The sequence below is a fragment of the Pelophylax lessonae genome, assembly GCF_965119305.1.
Source record: "Pelophylax lessonae genome assembly, chromosome: 1".
In the NCBI taxonomy this organism is placed as follows: domain Eukaryota; kingdom Metazoa; phylum Chordata; class Amphibia; order Anura; family Ranidae; genus Pelophylax; species Pelophylax lessonae.
In genome coordinates, this window is record NC_138768.1 from 637697863 (window position 1) to 637715915 (window position 18053).

Here is an 18053-nt window from a genome sequence, read left to right on the forward strand (position 1 = left end):
CTCTGCACCCGCCCTCACTGCGGCTCAAAGATTTCTTGCATGTTACCATAACAATCGGTTGAGTCAAGAGCAGCTCACATATACTGACCATTTCCCTATACCCTATAATTTTATTTTGCTATCCACACCACCGCCATAGTACGATCGCATGTGTATGCCTGCTTTGAGCTTTTTCCGATGCAAGCTCCTGGCAATACACTTCCACAGTCATTTATGGGCAAGCCCGCTCTCCTCCCTCTTCTCCTCCATCCAATCAACTAGCTCTTTCCCTCCCCTTTTTTCCTCCCCCTCTTCTCTCATAAGCCCGCTGAGCTAACATGGGCATGGGTCTGACAAAGGAGCCGTGCATGCTCCAAAACGCGTTACCGCCCACTGCCCTCACCTGACATTACATCGGCCACGTGCATTCCAGCTTGGGCTGGGAACCCGGGCTGCCAACTGCCTCTCCGCTTCCTCGTTTCTCCACGTCACCAGGGAATTTCCGACAGCTGCAAGACGGCTCTCTCATCCTTCCTCACCCGGCAGACAGAGAAAACACTGATCAACATGAGGACAGTAAATACATGCCTGCTATCTCTGCCAGTTTGTAAGTGTTTTTAATCCCCTTGTGCCAAACAATGAAACTTTTAATACTGCAATTAGAGGCACCTTTCTTTCCTTTGATCGTTTAGAGCTACTTCTTCTCATACAAGTGCTGCCCTCAGTGCAACCTCTTCACTGCAACACAGGACCAGACATTCTTCCTCACTAGAGCGCCCTCATCTCTCTTTCTCTTTATGAATGTAATATTGTCAGTAGCATTTTCTGCATTGCTACACAATTTAAAAAATAACAACCATTCCTGCCAAGGAACCCATGAATCAGAATTGTCCTGAAGCCACATAGGAAAAAGGTGATTTCTTTTCAAGTCCCCCAGCTCTGTTTAGACAGGACTTTTAGAGTTTCCAACATATTCTAGAAACACTGACGTATTTCCAGGGTCTTACCTGGCTTTTCACAATATTGGCTTCCTCTACAATCTGCATACTGTCTCGTACTCTGGAAATAGCTTCGTATTTCTCTTGTTCCATTTCTGAACATTTTGCCTGTAGCTCCCCGATGTGTTTTTCCAACTGTGTTTTTTCCCCTTTTAACTGTTCCGCATCTTGTACTGCTGCTTTCAACCTTCATGGAGAAAATGGAAAATGAGGTTTATGAACACAAATACTCAGATCAAAGCAATGATATAAGCAACCATGACAGAGCCAGTCTGACCTAGATTTTACACAGAATGCTAACTTTTTCCTTTTAACCATAGTACAACTAGTGTAGCTTATAAATTGAAATGTGACAGGTCATGTTTAATGCTTTTTATTACTCGCTTGCCGTTGTCTGATATTTATAAGTAGTTCACTCATGAATCAGACACAAGCATCAGCATTCTAAGTAACAGACAAGGTCACATATAGAAAGCACATTCAATCATATAAACGGTGGCTGTGACTTCATTTTTACAAGCACAGAATACTGAGTAGTAGTAAAGTAGCTGCTCAAAAGCTAAGCTCAGTTGGAAGAGACATCATATGTACTCCTGATAGCACACTGGGGCTTTACTAAGAACTGTCTGGGTTTCACCAAGGAAAATAAACATATTTGAATGTACGCAGGAAGATGACACTGGATAATGAAAGTTTATCCAGCACTCTGTGCTGCCAATGATGACCTATTGAGCAACAGTAGAATAGCTAAGACACAGCCCTACCAGTGCTTGTGATTATGTTTTCCCTAGCAACAAAAACAGTCATGAAAGAGGTTTTGCAGCTGGCAAAATGTCTCTTTTGTGACAGAGTTCTAAAGCTGGCCACACACGTTACAGTCTGATTGTTCAATATACTTTAGATATGTTAACAATCTCACATTGCAAGGGTCTGCCTGATTAATTATTATTTAGATTGTTTAAGAGGGTCCTTGCACTAAATAGTTCTTAATGGTGACTTCATTTTTCCATGGAGAGAATATCGAGTAGAAGGGCTTGAGACTATTTTTCCTAGCAACAATAAAACATTTATAAAATTGGTTTTGCAGCTGCTGGAATGTCTCTTTAATGGCAGAGCCCTAAAGCTGGCCATACAAATTACAGCCTGATTGTGCAATTTACTTTAGATCGGTTAACAATCATGTTATGTAAGGGTTTGCCTAATTGATAATACATTGATTTTTTTTAGGAGGGTCTTTGCACTATATACAGTGCGTATAGAAAAAAAATCACCCTCCCCCTCGCACCCCCCTTTAAAATAATCACATTTTGTTGTTTTGAAAGCCTGAAATGATAGGTACAACCCTTACTATTCAAGTAAAAGACAGAACCCCAACGCGTCAGCAAAAAAAATTAAAAAAAAAGGATCATCCTCTTCTGTCAGTATTTTGTTGAACAACCTTTTGCTTTAATTACAGCATTTAGTCTGTTGGAATAGGTCACTACTAACTTTCAACATCTAGACTTTGCATATTTGCCAACTCTTCTTTGCAGAACTGCTCAAGTTCAGTTAAATTTGACGGTGACTATTTGTGGACTGCAGTCTTCAGGTCATTCCACAGATTTTCCATGGGGTTTAAGTCTGGGCTCTGACTAGGCTATGCAAGGACATTTACCTTTTTCTCCTTCAACCACGTTTTTTTTTTTTTTTTGCTGTGTACTTAGGGTCATTGTCATGTTGGAAGGTAAACCTTCTTCCTATTGACAATTTTCTGGCATATTTTCCTCAAAATTTGATGGTATTTTGCCCTGTCCATTTTTCCTTATATCATGACAAGTGCTCCAGTCCCCGCTGCAGAAAAACACCCCCACAACAGGATATTACCACCTCCATGCTTTACTGTAGGAAGGGTGCTATACTGAATTTCGGCCAGACATATCGTTTGGTGTTGAGGCCAAATAAACAAATTTTAGTCTTGTCTGATCAGAACACCTTTTTCCATGTGGCCTAAGAATTTTCAAGGTGTGTTTTGGCAAAGCTCACTCATGACTGCATGTGGCCTCAGAATTTTCAAGGTGTGTTTTGGCAAAGCGCAGTGGCTCAGAGGAGTGGCTTTTCATTTTTTGCAATCCTCCCATACCAGCCCCATTTGTGGAGAATTTGTGATATTGTTGTTGTATGCACACAATGACCACTCCTTTAAAAATTCCTGCAACTTCTTCAGGCCTCATGGTAGCCTCTTTGACCAGTTTCCTCCTGGCACTTTCATCCAGTTTGGAGCAAGGAACTGATCCAGGGAGGGTCTGTGTTGTACCAAATACCTTCCACATCTTAATAATTGACTTCACTGTTTTCCTAGGCATTGATAAAGCCTTAGAAAAATGTTGTATCCATCTCCTAACTTGTGTCTGTCCACAACTTTATCCCGTGATCTTTTGACAGTGCCTTGCCACCCATACTTGTTTGCTTCAGTTGCACTACTAGGGACTGAAATGCTCCAGGAAAGCTCTTTTCATGCTGAGTTAATCAAAATGACCACAGCTAATCACACTCGAAAATCGAATTGCTTTGTGTGCCATTGAGACGGTGATTAGCTACACCTGATTGAGTTTACAAGTCATTTTTAGGAGGGGGGTGATCCTTTTTCAAATTCATGGATTCTGTTTTTTTTTCTGACATGTTTGATTTATAGATTTCACTTGGATGTTATAACATGTAAGGAGTAAATACAGCTGGATAGAACAAAAACTGTCTGTCTTTATTTCAGGCTGCAAAGCAACAAACTGTGATTATTTTGAAGGTGGATAATTATTTTCCACTGTAGTTATTGATAAGCTTAAAGCTGACCAAACATGTGACAATCTTATTGTTGTTACCATGAGATGCAGATAAAAATGTATCTAGAGTAGAGGTGGGTTGTTTATTTAGGTCTGAGCTGTCTTTGGTCCAGGATGTGAGGTCCTTTTCTTCCTGTGGCTGTGGTAAGTGGTCCTCAAAGATGCAGAGAAAACACTCACATAGTGATGTCGGTGGTGTTCTGTTCAACTTTCTCCTGTGAGCTCCAGGGTGGCACAATGACATGAGCTCAGGGGGTGTGTTGTTGATGCCCTGCTCTCACAGGAAGTGTGGTGAATGATGCTAGGTGTTATTCGATCCAGAAGATTTGCTATGTACATCTAGTAGGGTAATGGTGGCTAAGCAGCACACTGAAAAAACTGGATTTTTGTCCTACCATAAAAGCCTTTTTTCTGAGGTTCACTGACAGACACAGCTCCATGTCTTCAAGACTATTGGGCTTATGCTGCTCTCTCTTCAGGAGTAGGACTAGGCAGAAACATTTTTGGTTACGCCCCTGAGGAAGTCCCAGAGGGTATACCATCACTTCCTGCTATAGGACTTCAGTTTGTAAAAAGCAGTGTCAGCAGAATACATAACTCAACCCAAGAGAGGGATGGGTGCTTTGTCCTTCAGTGAACCTCAGAGAAAAGGGTTTTACGGTAAGAAAAAAATCCAGTTTTCTCTTTCGTTCACTGATGGAAACAGCTCTAGGTCTTCTAGACCAGTGTTTCTCAACTCCGGTCCTCAGGGCACACTAACAGGCCAGGTTTGCAAGAAAACTGAAATGCATCACAGGTGAGATCATTTTCTGCTCAGTGATTGGAAGTATTCTAGTCCGCATCTCCCAAAGGTAATACCTAAAATCTGACCTGTTAGTGTGCCCTGAGGACCGGAGTTGAGAAACACGGTTCTAGACCATTGGGATGTCCCAAAGCAGTGTCTACATAAGTGGTGGAAAAAACACAGCGATACATAAAATTCCCAACATGGCTAAACATAGCCAACCAGGTAAAAACAGGTGCTCAACCAGGAACAACTGGAGCTCACCACTAGAAAAAAATTACACCCTCAAGAAGCGGAAGCCTCTGCAAACGCAGCCTGCAAAACTTTGCGGCCAAAGTACATCCACCTTATAAAATTTTGTGAATGTGTGTACAAATGACCATGTAGCACACCTAAACCACTGATGCCTGATGACAAAAGGCCCAGGAGGCACTGAGCGCTCTTGTAGAATGCGCCTTAACAGGGAAAGGAGGAACCTGACCTTTAATAGAAAAGGCCTGCACTGCCGTCTGCCAGATCCATTGGAAATGGTCGCAGCAGACATGGCCTTGCCCCTTATGAGGTCAATCCGTAAGAACAAACAAAGAATCGGATTTCCGAATCGGCTCAGTCACTGCCAGGTACACCCGATTCGTCCTGACCACATCCAAAGAATGTAAACCAAATTCGTTAGGATGTTTTGGTTTAGGACATAAGGACGGTAACACAATGTCTTCATTCAAATGAAACCCTGAGACAACCTTAGGAAGGAACACCTGACAGGGTCACAACACCACTTTGTCCCTATGAATCACCAGGTAAGGCGACCGACAGGACAACGCAGCCAACTCAGACGCCCTACGTGCAGAAGTAATAGCGACTAAAAAGGCCACCTTCTGCAACAGAGCGAGCAGAGGAAGTCCTTGAATATTTTCAAAAGTAGGCACTGACAGTACCAAATTGAGATCCCACGGAGGCACCAGGGATCGCACCAGAGGAGCCAGATGGCAAACTCCCTGCACAAAAGTGTGAACCAAGGACTTTGCCACCAACGGCCTTTGGAAAAATATAGCCAAAGTGGAAATCTGGCCCTTGATGGTGCCCAGAGCCAAACGTTGATCTACACCCAGTTATAGAAACTCCAACAGGCGAGACACGGAAAAGGAACGGGGAGAAACCCCTCCGAGACTCACAACAAGTAATGTACGCCTTCCAAACTCTATGATAAGCCTTCCTGGAAGTAGATTTCCTAGCTCTTAACAGCATAGGAATCACCGACTTCGACAGCCCCCTGTCCGTCAGCACCTGGCTTTCAATAGCCAAGCCGTTAAAGCCAGCGACTGTAAAGCAGGAAGGAAGATTGGTCCCTGACACTGAAGATTTTCCCTGAGAGGAAGTTTCCAAGGGACGTCTGCTACCAGCCTTACCAGGCCAGCGCACCAAGACTGGCGAGGCCAGTCTGGGGCCACCAGAATGACTGGAATCCTTTCTGCCTCAATTCTGCATAGCAGTCTTGACAGAAGTTGTATTGGAGGAAAGACCTAAATCAGACGATATTGACCCCAAGTGGCCACCAGGGCATCTGCAGCGTCCGCCAGAGGATCCCGAGACCTTAAGACGAACCTCTGCACCTTCCTGCTGACACAAGAGGCCAACTGGTTCACATTGGGGGACCCCCACCGAAGTCACAGTTGATGAAACACCTCCGGGTGAAGAGACAATTCTCCCAGATCCAACGTCTGCCAACTGAGATAGTCCAATTGCCAAATCTCTGCCACCGGAATGTGCACAGTAGAGAGGGCCGGAACATATAGTTCTTCCCACTTTAAGATACCGGCCACTTACCGGGCCGCCAGGGCACTCCTTGCGCCCCCTTTATTAATGACATATGCCACAGCTGTAGCATTGTCCAATTGTATCCTCACAGGGCGTCTCTGCTGATGATCCATCTATTGAGACAGACAAAGCCTGATCTCCCGAATCTCTAGGATGTTGAACGGCAGACTGAAATCCAAATGCCTTGGGCCGAGTACACTTCCAAGACACCGCCCCACCCAGACAAACTGGCATCCGTGGTAATTACAGTCCAATACAGGGGAAGAAAGGATTTTCCCAGATGATGTGCCGGGGAGCGGAGCCACCATAACAGACTCCCTCGAACCCTGACTCAACAGGATCAAATTGTGCAGTGACAGTGGATCCTTGTTCCATTTCGACAGAATCTCCCTTTGCAGAGGTCTGGTATGGAACTGAGAAAACGGAACCGCCTCGAAGGTGGAAACCATCAGGCCCAGCACTTGCATGCAAGTCCTGAGCGACGACCGATGGTTGGACAACAGAAGCCGAACCACATCCTGTAGCTTCTGAAGTTTCGCCTGAGGAAGAAACACCCGGGTCGACGCTGAGTTCAGCTTCAGAACCAAGTAGTTCAGCTTGGTGGACGGAGTCAACGCTGATTTCTGAAAATTTAGTGTCCATCCGAACTCCTGTAGAGTTTGCACAGTAATGTCCAAGTCGGCTTCTAGAGCCGAGGAAGACTCTGCAAGCAGAAGCAGATCGTCCAGATAACCAAGTACTGCGATCCCTTTCTGTCATACCAAGGAAAGAACTGGGGCCAAAACCTTTGTGAACACTTGTGGAGCTGAGGGGAAACCAAAAGGTAATGCCACGAATTGATAGTGTTCCTCACCCATGGCAAAACAAAACGTTGATGCCTGACATATACTGAACAAAATTATAAACGCAACACTTGTTTTTGCCCCCATTTTTCATGAGCTGAACTCAAAGATCTAAGAAAACTGGGATTCATCAGTAAAGAGAACACCTCTCCAAAGTGCCAGACGCCATCGAATGTGAGCAACTGCCCACTCAAGTCAGTTACGACGACGAACTGCAGTCACCCAATGAGGACGAGGAGCATGCAGATTAGCTTCCCTGAGATGGTTTCTGACGGTATGTGCAGAAATTCTTTGGGTAGGCAAACCGATTGTTGCAGCAGCTGTCCGGGTGGCTGGTCTCAGACCATTTTGGAGGTGAAGATGCTGGATGTGGAGGTCCTGGGCTGGTGTGGTTACAAGTGGTCTGCGGTTGTGAGGCCGGTTGGATGTACTGCCATATTCTCTGAAACGCCTTTGGAGACGGCTTATGATAGAGAAATGAACATTCAATTCACGGGCAACAGCTCTGGTGGACATTCCTGCAGTCAGCATGCCAATTGCACGCTCCCTCAAAACCTGCAACATCTGTGGCATTGTGCTGTGTGATAAAACTGCACATTTTAGTGTGCCCTTTATTGTGGCCAGCCTAAGGCACACCTGTGCAATAATCATGCTGTCTAATCAGCATCTTAAAATGCCACACCGGTGAGGTGGATGGATTATCTTGGCAAAGGAGAAGTGCTCACTAACACAAATTTTGCCAGATTTGTGAACAATATTTGAGAGAAATAGGCCTTTTGTGTACATAGAAAAAGTCTTAGATCACCCTCATGAAAACAAAAAGTGTTGCATTTATAATTTTGTTCAGTGTATATTGGAATAAGAAGGTGAGCGTCCTGGAGATCAATAGAAGCCAGAAGATCCCCTTGATGATGGAAAGCTACTACCATGCGGATGGACTTCATGCAAAATTTCTGAACCCGCACAAAGTGGTTCGGAGCCTTGAGAGCCAAGATCGGATGAACCTTGCCTTCCTTCCTGGGAACTGTAAACAGATTTGAATAAAAACCTTGAAAATTTTCCGATTCTGGAACCGACACAATAACTCCTTGTGCTAACAAGTTCTGCACTGCCCCATAGAGGCCCTGTAACCGATCTTGAGACAGGCGCAAGTTGGAAGGAAAGAACCTTGCTAGAGGCAAGAACCAAAACTCGATCTTGTAACCGAACCAAATCAACTCGTGGACCCATCTGTTATGAATGAGCAAGGCCCACGGATCCAGAAAAAAAGTGAAGACATCCCCCCACCCCAGAAGCGGGTGAGGGCACCCCTTCAGGCTGGGGAAGGCTTGCCTGCGGAATCAGGAGTGCCCGCTTTTGACTTACCGTTCCAGGGTCTCTTGGAGCCTCCTGAAAAGTTACGGGTGGATCTCAAACCCTTTACCTGCGATCCAGTTGGACGAAAGGGACGCCTGTGATCCTAGAAGAAAGGACCACGTTTAAGACAAGGTTTCTTGCCTTTAGCAACCTGCGGAAGTAATGCACTCTTACCTCCAGTAAGGCCCTTAATGATCTCTTCCATAGAGGCACAGAATAAATGGTCACCTACAAAAGGTAGGTCAGTCAGTACCTTTTAAGAAGCCTGGTCGGCCAACTAATACTTCAACCATATCATGCGGTGAAGAATCACCGCCATCACAGATACCCTGCCGGTCAAGGGAGCCGCATCCAAAGATGCATTACAAATGTACTGTAAGCCCTGTATCAACTGATCTGCCAGCTCAGGAGGGTGTTGACTCCCTTCCAGATCCTGGCGTATACTTTTTACTCATTCCGTTAAGGTCTGGGATACCAAGGTGATAGCAAACCCTGGCCTCAACATCCAGCCACGGTGAAAAGATACCGGACCAGAGCCTTAGCTCTCTTGTCCACAGGATCTTAAAGGATGGAGAATCCTCCACCAGCAAAAGCGTAGCTTTATTTAACCTGGAAACCTGAGAGTCCACCGACGGTGGGATCCGTCAGTTTCTTCAGGGGAGACTCCTCAAAGGGATATCGCCTAGTGAAGCGCTTGGGTATTCCAACTATGCATTTCGGGGGAACCCCACTGACTAGTGACAATCTCGTCAAAATAGGCAGGAAAGGGGAACACTTTTGTCACCTTGGAAGATTTGTGGGTGGCAAACTGCACCGGTGTCGCCAACTCAGCTTTAGCTGAGCCCTCCAACTTTACAGTTTCCCTCACTGACACAATTAGGGCCTCCACCAGTGCTTTTTCATGGGCGGCTGCAGAGGAGGAGGACTCGTCCTCACTGTTAGAGCACTCAGCGTGCGTGGACGCAGACCCAGTGGGATGACACTTGTCCGCGGTGGCCAAATCCACCTCAGACCCTGAGGAGGAGGAGGATACAGGTGAAGGCAGGTGGGCTTCTTGCTTGGCCTCCTTTACAAGGCCAGATCTACCTTGGATAAAAGTGACTGCAGGGCAGAGGCTCCATTGTCAACAAGGGGTTAATCGGAGCTGCGCCATGCTCAACAGAATTTATTTATTTTTTTCCAAAAACGTTGGAGCACCCATAGACTCATGACCCCAGAGCTGGAGAGCGCCAAACAGCCTGCCACACTGCAATGGCAAAGGAAGAGGAAGCACCGACACTAGAGGCACCCCCGCAGAACACCACCACACTCCGACTACTAGAAAATGGCCGCCGTTATTCTCTATGGGAAACCAAAAACATGGCCGGCGAAGCCAAGAATGCAGCACTGTAAGGGACCCAGGACCCCAGGGACGAGGCAACTACCAGGAGGAGACCCCCCCCCCCGCAGCACCAAGGTGCGGGCACCCCCAAAAAGGGGACCGACAGCGGCAGCCACCCACCACCAGACAAGCACCCCTACCCAAATACACCGGTGCCCACCAAAAGGGGCTAAGAGGGGAAAGAGGGGGGGGGGCAGTTGAGGGCAAGCTACGCAGGGGGAGCCCCGCTGTGGAGATGGGGAAAAAACGTGAGGGGAGGGAGGACACAGGAGGGGACCTACCATTCCCAGGGAGGGCCTGAGACCACCCCAACAATTCTGAAAGGAGGGGGGACACTACTCACCACACCATGGCACCAGGTGGGCGCTACTCCCAGCAGTCCACCGCACCATCTTGGAATGGGGGTGCTGCGGCCTGAGGTATGCTGCGACTCTTATTGTGACTGCTGTCGTGACCAGGGCTCTGCGACCTCGTGAGTGTTTCACTTGCTGGCCAACCCCTGTCCAGTGGGGCTATGTCGCAGCCAACCTTGTGCAGAGCTAATAGTTGGGTCCCGCTGCAAGGCCAGACTGGGAAGACCATAAGGATCTAGAATATCCAGTGTATCGCCCAGTCTGGCTGATGAATGTAGTTCACACAGGAACAGGTTAATTGTAGTTCACACAGGAACAAAAATAATAAAGAAAAAGTAAAAAAATTTCATATAAAAAGGGACGAATGCCAGTACCGCAGATCCCAGCAGAGAGCTAGGTCCTTACTCCTGACTAGGTGACTAGGCAGAAAAAAACTGAAGTCCTATAGCAGGAAGTGATGGTATACCCTATCTTTAATATCCGACCCAGCATGAATAACTTGGCTTTAGTCTTAATTTTTCTTCTAGAAATAAATTCTTATCACAGGCATAGTGCTTTATTACTATTATGTTGCTATATATACTTTTTGTCTATACAGTATAAAACATAAAGCAATTAATCAAACCATTCAAATTAATTAATGCAGAGCTAGAGTTTGCATGGAAATAAGACCATTCATTTTCAGTATAACAGTAATTACCTGATTTCTAATTGTGTTACCGCAGTCTGGAGCTGTTGCACCCGTTTGTCTGATGCGTCTTCCTTGCCCCGGGCTGCCAACACCTCTTCTTCCTACAGAGCACACAGAATGGCTGCAAAATAACCCATTTGCAGTACTAACAAAAGCACCTGGATCTCTTTCTGCTCATAATGAGCTGGAGACATTGCAAAAAACATCATTACATATACATTTTCAGAGCTCAGAATGTTTACTTATTGATTTTTAGAAGTGTCCCAATTATTGCTTGAAGCATAAAGACGCACATAGACAAATCTCTTCCATTTTTGCTACCCCTTTGGGGGCTATTGCCAGCAGTGAAATATCCACTAGCTTATCAGTAATGAGCCAGGGCACATGTTGGCTCAAGACTTCACACATATACCATTAGAGATATTTTCCCCCTTGTGAAGTCTGATATGACAAAACAAAAAAGTAAAAGCATTTTATTTATTTATAGAAGAAAAATAAAATAATCACTTAGTATACTAAATAAAAGATGGTTAAACCATAAAAACAAGTTGCATAAGTGAAGTTCATTCCACCTAGAAATACATTTCACATTTTAGGATTTTGCAGCAAATGAGAACTCTATCCCCTCAAAAAAGAAAAGAAAAGAAAAATTAGCTTTACATAGACTTTCAAGTTTAGCAAGATATCACATCAAAGGTGTATAAAAAAGTTTATGCAAGATTACATTATCCATCTCTTATTTCTTTACATCCTTTTATTGCCACTAACTGTTTGCAGTGGAGACAGTTTGTGTTAATTTAGTTTTGGAAAATGTCCCTACGCAGGAAGCGTTTGGTCATCTAAAGTCATACCTCACTTAAAGGACAATATGGTAAATGAGTGTTTGTATGTCTTTCATTGCCTTTCAGCATTCCACAAAAAGAAAATTATTTCCTGTAAAAATTTCTAAAATAATATAGGTGTTTCCTGAAGATCTGTTATCCAACTCAGCCTTTACAAAGAATGAGTAGATCATAGTAGTAGACAGTCTAGAGAGCATCTTATACCCTAGGCTGGCCATATACGGAGAGTGATTTTCTTCCCTACAACCACGGGTTGCAGGAAACAAAATTGTTTGATTTCCCCCATCAACACTGATGGTGGAGGGGGAATCCCTCCTGCAGAGCCATTGTGTACTAGAGAAAACCATGATTATTGCTAGCGGCTATAACAGCTGTAGCAATATTCGCATGTAAAATCTGACAGGTTGATTGTACCCAAGTTAATTGATTGATCAACTTGGGTACATTCCGCCTGCCCATACATGGTATAAATCTCGGCCAGTTCAGCAGGATTTGAACTGCCTATGGCCGGCTTTAGTCGGCAATTCCCTTGGCACTCCGCCGAACTTTTTTCTTTTTGGGGAAGGGTTAAAAACCCTATCAGAATTTCTTTTGCGGTCAGTATATCATTGGGGGATCTCCCTTAATTTCCTTCTCCAAAGATGCAATAGAAAGTTACAGTCACCAGCTCTCTGCTCACAGAGCACTGTGAAATGAGCGATCAGGGGTGTTTGATCACTCAGTTCTCAGTCTTAGAGCAGGAGGGGGACAGATATAGCAACTGACCGATGCGGCATCCACCTAGGTAAGTATGATCCCAGAGAAAAACAAAACAAAAAACAACTTCCATTTTAATTCCTAAAAAGCCAGACTTAAAGTAGGACTAATCCCTTAAATTTAACGGTTTCTCAAACAGTTATATTGAAGGCATGCCGAAAAAAGAAAAAAAATCTATCACATTTTCTTGTGCTGTCAACTGAGCTGTGAAGCCATCAAATGGCTGGTGCCATAACAGATTACACGTGCAGTATGATGGCAATTGCAGATTAAACAACACCTAAGATGGCAGCTTCCTTAGCTGTAAACAATAAGAGGTTTCGTTTTTTTAGTTTTGTTTAACTCACTGCTGACAAATGTAGCTGTTCTGAATTCACTATGTATGGCATTGGATCACCCAGATCACCCAGCCCTGAATCAAAATACATTGTGCAAATGTGGCTAACGTTTCTGAGGGACATCTGCATACTTTCTCCGGGACAGTAACACTCCCACCTTCCCCCAGTAAATTTGAATATGATCAGTTTTATCTCTCTGCCATACTCTCAAAGAATTTTATATTCCAGCATTTTATGCCTCCACCCCTTCCTGTTAGAGGTGGCATAGCAATCAAAAAGTCTGACAAAGTACCCAGTGATCCAAGCACTGTGTACCTCAGCTATGTAAAAAATCATAGTTCTCCAATATCAGCTAGGATAAACCACCACAAAATCATGGAAACTTGCTGTAATTAACCTAAGACCAAATTGTTCTGGATAACGGTCAAAAAAAGTTGTCCAGTATTTTAGTTAAAGTATCATAATTCAAAATCGCTTTGGCTCTCATACAGTGCCTTGCGAAAGTATTCAGCCCCCTTGAACTTTTCAACCTTTTGCCACATTTCAGGCTTCAAACATAAAGATATAAAACTGTAATTGTTTGTGAAGAATCAACAACAAGTGGGACACAATCATGAAGTGGAACGAAATTTATTGGATATTCCAAACTTTTTTAACAAATAAAAAACTGAAAAATTGGACGTGCAAAATTATTCAGCCCCCTTAAGTTAATACTTTGTAGCGCCACCTTTTGCTGCGATTACAGCTGTAAGTCGATTGAGGTATGTCTCTATCAGTTTTGCACATTGAGAGACTGAAATTTTTGCCCATTCCTCCTTGCAAAACAGCTCAAGCTCAGTGAGGTTGAATGGAGAGCATTTGTGAACAGCAGTTTTCAGTTCTTTCCACAGATTTTCGATTGGATAAGGTCTGGACTTTGACTTGGCCATTCTAACACCTGGATATGTTTATTTGTGAACCATTCCATTGTAGATTTTGCTTTAGGTTTTGGACCATTGTCTTGTTGGAAGACAAATCTCCGTCCCAGTCTCAGGTCTTTTGCAGACTCCATCAGGTTTTCTTCCAGAATGGTCCTGTATTTGGCTCCATCCATCTTCCCATCAATTTTAACCATCTTCCCTGTCCCTGCTGAAGAAAAGCAGGCCCAAACCATGATGCTGCCACCACCATGTTTGACAGTGGGGATGGTGTGTTCAGGGTGATGAGATGTGTTGCTTTTACGCCAAACATAACGTTTTGCATTGTTGCCAAAAAGTTGGATTTTGGTTTCATCTGACCAGAGCACCTTCTTCCACATGTTTGGTGTGTCTCCCAGATGGCTTGTGGCAAACTTTAAACAACACTTTTTATGGATATCTTTAAGAAATGGCTTTCTTCTTGCCATTCTTCCATAAAGGCCAGATTTGTGCAGTATATGACTGTTTGTTGTCCTATGGACAGTCTCCCACCTCAGCTGTAGATCTTTGCTGTTCATCCAAAGTGATCATGGGCCTCTTGGCTGCATCTCTGATCAGTCTTCTCCTTGTATGAGCTGAAAGTTTAGAGGGACGGCCAGGTCTTCGTAGATTTACAGTGGTCTGATACTTCCATTTCAATATTATCGCTTGCACAGTGCTCCTTGGGATGTTTAAAGCTTGGGAAATCTTTTCTGTATCCAAATCCGGCTTTAAACTTCTCCACAACAGTATCTCGGACCTGCCTGGGGTGTTCCTTGTTCTTCATGATGCTCTCTGCGCTTTAAATGGACCTCTGAGACTATCACAGTGCAGGTGCATTTATACGGAGACTTGATTTCACACAGGTGGATTCTATTCATCATCATTAGTTATTTAGGTCAACATTGGATCATTCAGAGATCCTCACTGAACTTCTGGAGAGAGTTTGCTGCACTGAAAGTAAAGGGGCTGAATAATTTTGCACGCCCAATTTTTCAGTTTTTTATTTGTTAACAAAGCTTGAAATATCCAATAAATTTCGTTCCACTTCATGATTGTGTCCCACTTGTTGTTGATTCTTCACAAAAAAATTACAGTTTTATATCTTTATGTTTGAAGCCTGAAATGTGGCAAAAGGTCGAAAAGTTCAAGGGGGCCGAATACTTTCGCAAGGCACTGTATAGGCAGTTTTAAAGCATATCTGTAGAAATAGCTAGGCTCTGGACAACTGCAGGGACCCAATCCTTTTCTTTTCACTTTCCTACCTTCTATAATTAATTTATTTTTGCTCTTACTATTAAAGCGGTATTAAATCCAAAATAAAAAATGTAATATATTGCAGCTTACTTTAGATGTGATGGCCTAATTAGTTTTCAATTTGTAGATTTTTTTCCCCTCGGTTTTCACCTGTTGATCTGTCCAGTAACACACTTTCTGTATTAGGGTGCCTCCACTCTGAATGAAGGAGCACAGGGGCACTTTTGGACAGCAGCACTGTTAATCTTAAGGGGTAGGCAACACAGCAATCAATGCCTACAGGCCCACAACAAGGAAACCGGGTACCCCGAGCAGCTAGAAGCACCTTACAGCCATAGCTGGCATCAGTGGAAACCTGGTAAAATTTAACAAATGTGTTAAGAGGACCAGGTGCCAGAGAAACAGATGCCTGGTGATGAAAAGCTTACAAGGCACCAACTAAGTGAGTTTAGTAAGTCTTAACAGGGGAAGGAAGAATCCTATACTTCAAGGTAAGGCCCTAGTAATAACATGCCTAATCCAACTAGAGATGTTGAAATGGAATGCAGGATAGCCATTTCAAGAGCCTGCGGGTGGAGCAAACAGAGACTCTGAGGTTCGGATGGAAGCAATGGTAGACAGGTGAACTTGCAATGAAGCTTACCACATTTAAACAAGATAGGTCACTTTGTAGTGTTTTGGAACAGGAAAAAAAGAAGGCACAACAATGTATTGATTAAGATGGAAGGAGAAAACTACCTTTGGAAGAAGACTTCTGAGGCCTTAGACCACCTTTCTGAAGATCAAGAAAGTTTTTTTTTTTCTTCTTTTTTACAGGATATGGTTGCCAGTACAGAAATCTGTCTCAGCGACAAGAAAAACCAACTTAGGATCAAACTGAGATCCTAAGGTGACACAGGTGTATGAAAGGTCTTTACCAAATAATGAATAGCCAGTGCTGAAAAGTACCCTTCAGGGTACTCAAGAACAATTTTTGCTCCAGCCCAAAATGAAGGAAAGACAGAATATGTGCCACAGAGTATTTTAAAGGGCGAAACCTCCTCTGTGCCTTGCACCAAGCAAAGTTAACCTTCCAAGTGGGATGATAGACGTGAGAAATTAATTGCTTAGCTTTATGCAGCATAGGAATAACAGATCTCTCAGAGACTTGGGTTTCAACAGCCAAGTCGTCAAAGCTAGCAACTGTGAGACAGCAAATCTGGCTGGTCTGGAAGTCCCCACGGATTGTCTCCTAGAAGCCAGAGAATGATCGAGTACCAAGTCCTTCTGGGGTGCCACTATGATCACCATAATGCCTTGTGTCTTGATCCTGCCAAGCAGCAGACAAAGAATATGTAGGGGAGGGAAGGTCTATAAGCTGGAATGTATCCCACAAGGTTGTCAGTGCATCCGCCTTAAAAGCCTTTTTAACACTGATCCTGGCCACAAGCCTTTCCACCTTGTTGTTGAAGTGGTGTGCGAAATTATCTATGCTGGCATTCCCTAGCAGTGACAGATATCTTAGAACATCTGGGAGTGAGGAGACCAATCCCCTGCATCCAGGCACTGATGACTGAGAAAGTCTGCCTGCCAACTGTCTACTAGGAATGTGGATTGCAGACAAGGAACATGCCTTTTGGCCCCTTCCAGAATTATGTCTGCTTCTGGAATGGCCACCCTAATGGCTGATGCAAGCCATGGCTGTGGCATTATCTGGCTAAACCCTTGTTTGTTCCCCTAATGCTAGGTGGTCCACCTCAGCAGGGATAGGCAAATAACCCTTTGTTCAAGTTTGTTTATGGTGAGCCTGAGCCTGGACTACCTCTCCATAATCGTCTCCATCCTTAGGAAACGTCCCCAGCCTGAGAGGATGACATCCATCTTGAGAACTATCTGGGTTAACAGGAGAAATAACTTCCCTGATTCCAGCATAGGGCTGGTCATCCACCAGATTAGAGATATCCTTACCTCAGACATAGTCACATGGACCTGTCCAAAGACTGAGGGAACTTGTTCCATGCAGTCGGCACATTGAGCTACAGAAGCCTGAAGTGAAACTGGGAAATCCTCCATCTCAGATGAGGCCACCATGAGGCCCAATACACTCATGCAAAAATTGGTCTGCTGGAAGATTTTTGGAGTGTGAGGCCTTGAACGTTAGCTCACAAAATCAACACCTTTTTCCGGGGAGAAACACCTAGGCTTGGGACATATCCATGACTGGGCCCAGGTACTTCAAGTGGTGGGTTGGATCCAACATAGCCTTTTGTAGGTTGAGAATTCATCTGAAGCTCTAAAAATTCTGTATTGTCCGCTATACATTAGCTGCCAGAGTCAGGGCGGCCTGAACCTTCAAGAGAAGAAGATCAACCAGATATTTGATAATACAGATTCCCGAGTCTGTGGGTTGGATCCAACATAGCCTTTTGTAGGTTGAGAATTCATCTGAAGCTCTAAAAATTCTGTATTGTCTACTATATATTAGCTGCCAGAGTCAGGGCGGCCTGAACCTTCAAGAGAAGAAGATCATCCAGATATTTGATAATACAGACTCCCTGAGTCTATATATCTATATAGTGTATATATATATATATATATATATATATATATATATAATATCTCAAAAAAGTGAGTACACCCCTCACATTTTTGTAAATATTTTGCTATATCTTTTCATGTGACAACACTGAAGAAATAACACTTTTCTACAATGTAAAGTAGTGACTGTACAGCTTGTATAACAGTGTAAATGTGCTGTCCCCTCAAAAAACAACACACAGCCAATAATGTCTAAACAAAAGAGTACACCCCTTGGGCCCAAATTGTCAATATTTTGAGTGTCCACCATTATCTTCCAGCATTGCCTTAACCCTCTTGGGCATTGAGTTCACCAGAGCTTCACAGATTGTCACTGGAGTCCTCTTCCACTCC

At 44.0% G+C, this 18053-nt stretch overlaps 1 protein-coding gene across 2 annotated transcripts in view; it reads right to left on the reverse strand.

The window, feature by feature from the left end:
- SCLT1 (sodium channel and clathrin linker 1) overlaps positions 1 to 18053 on the reverse strand; it is a 365290-nt gene that overhangs the window by 144136 nt on the left and 203101 nt on the right. For both annotated transcript variants that reach the window (XM_082270326.1, XM_082270327.1), the window contains exons 12-13: positions 11025 to 11116; positions 987 to 1164 (exon numbers count right to left, since the gene is read on the reverse strand). In XM_082270326.1, coding sequence (XP_082126452.1) covers positions 987 to 1164; positions 11025 to 11116 — 270 coding nt within the window. The remainder of the gene's footprint in view (positions 1 to 986; positions 1165 to 11024; positions 11117 to 18053) is intronic.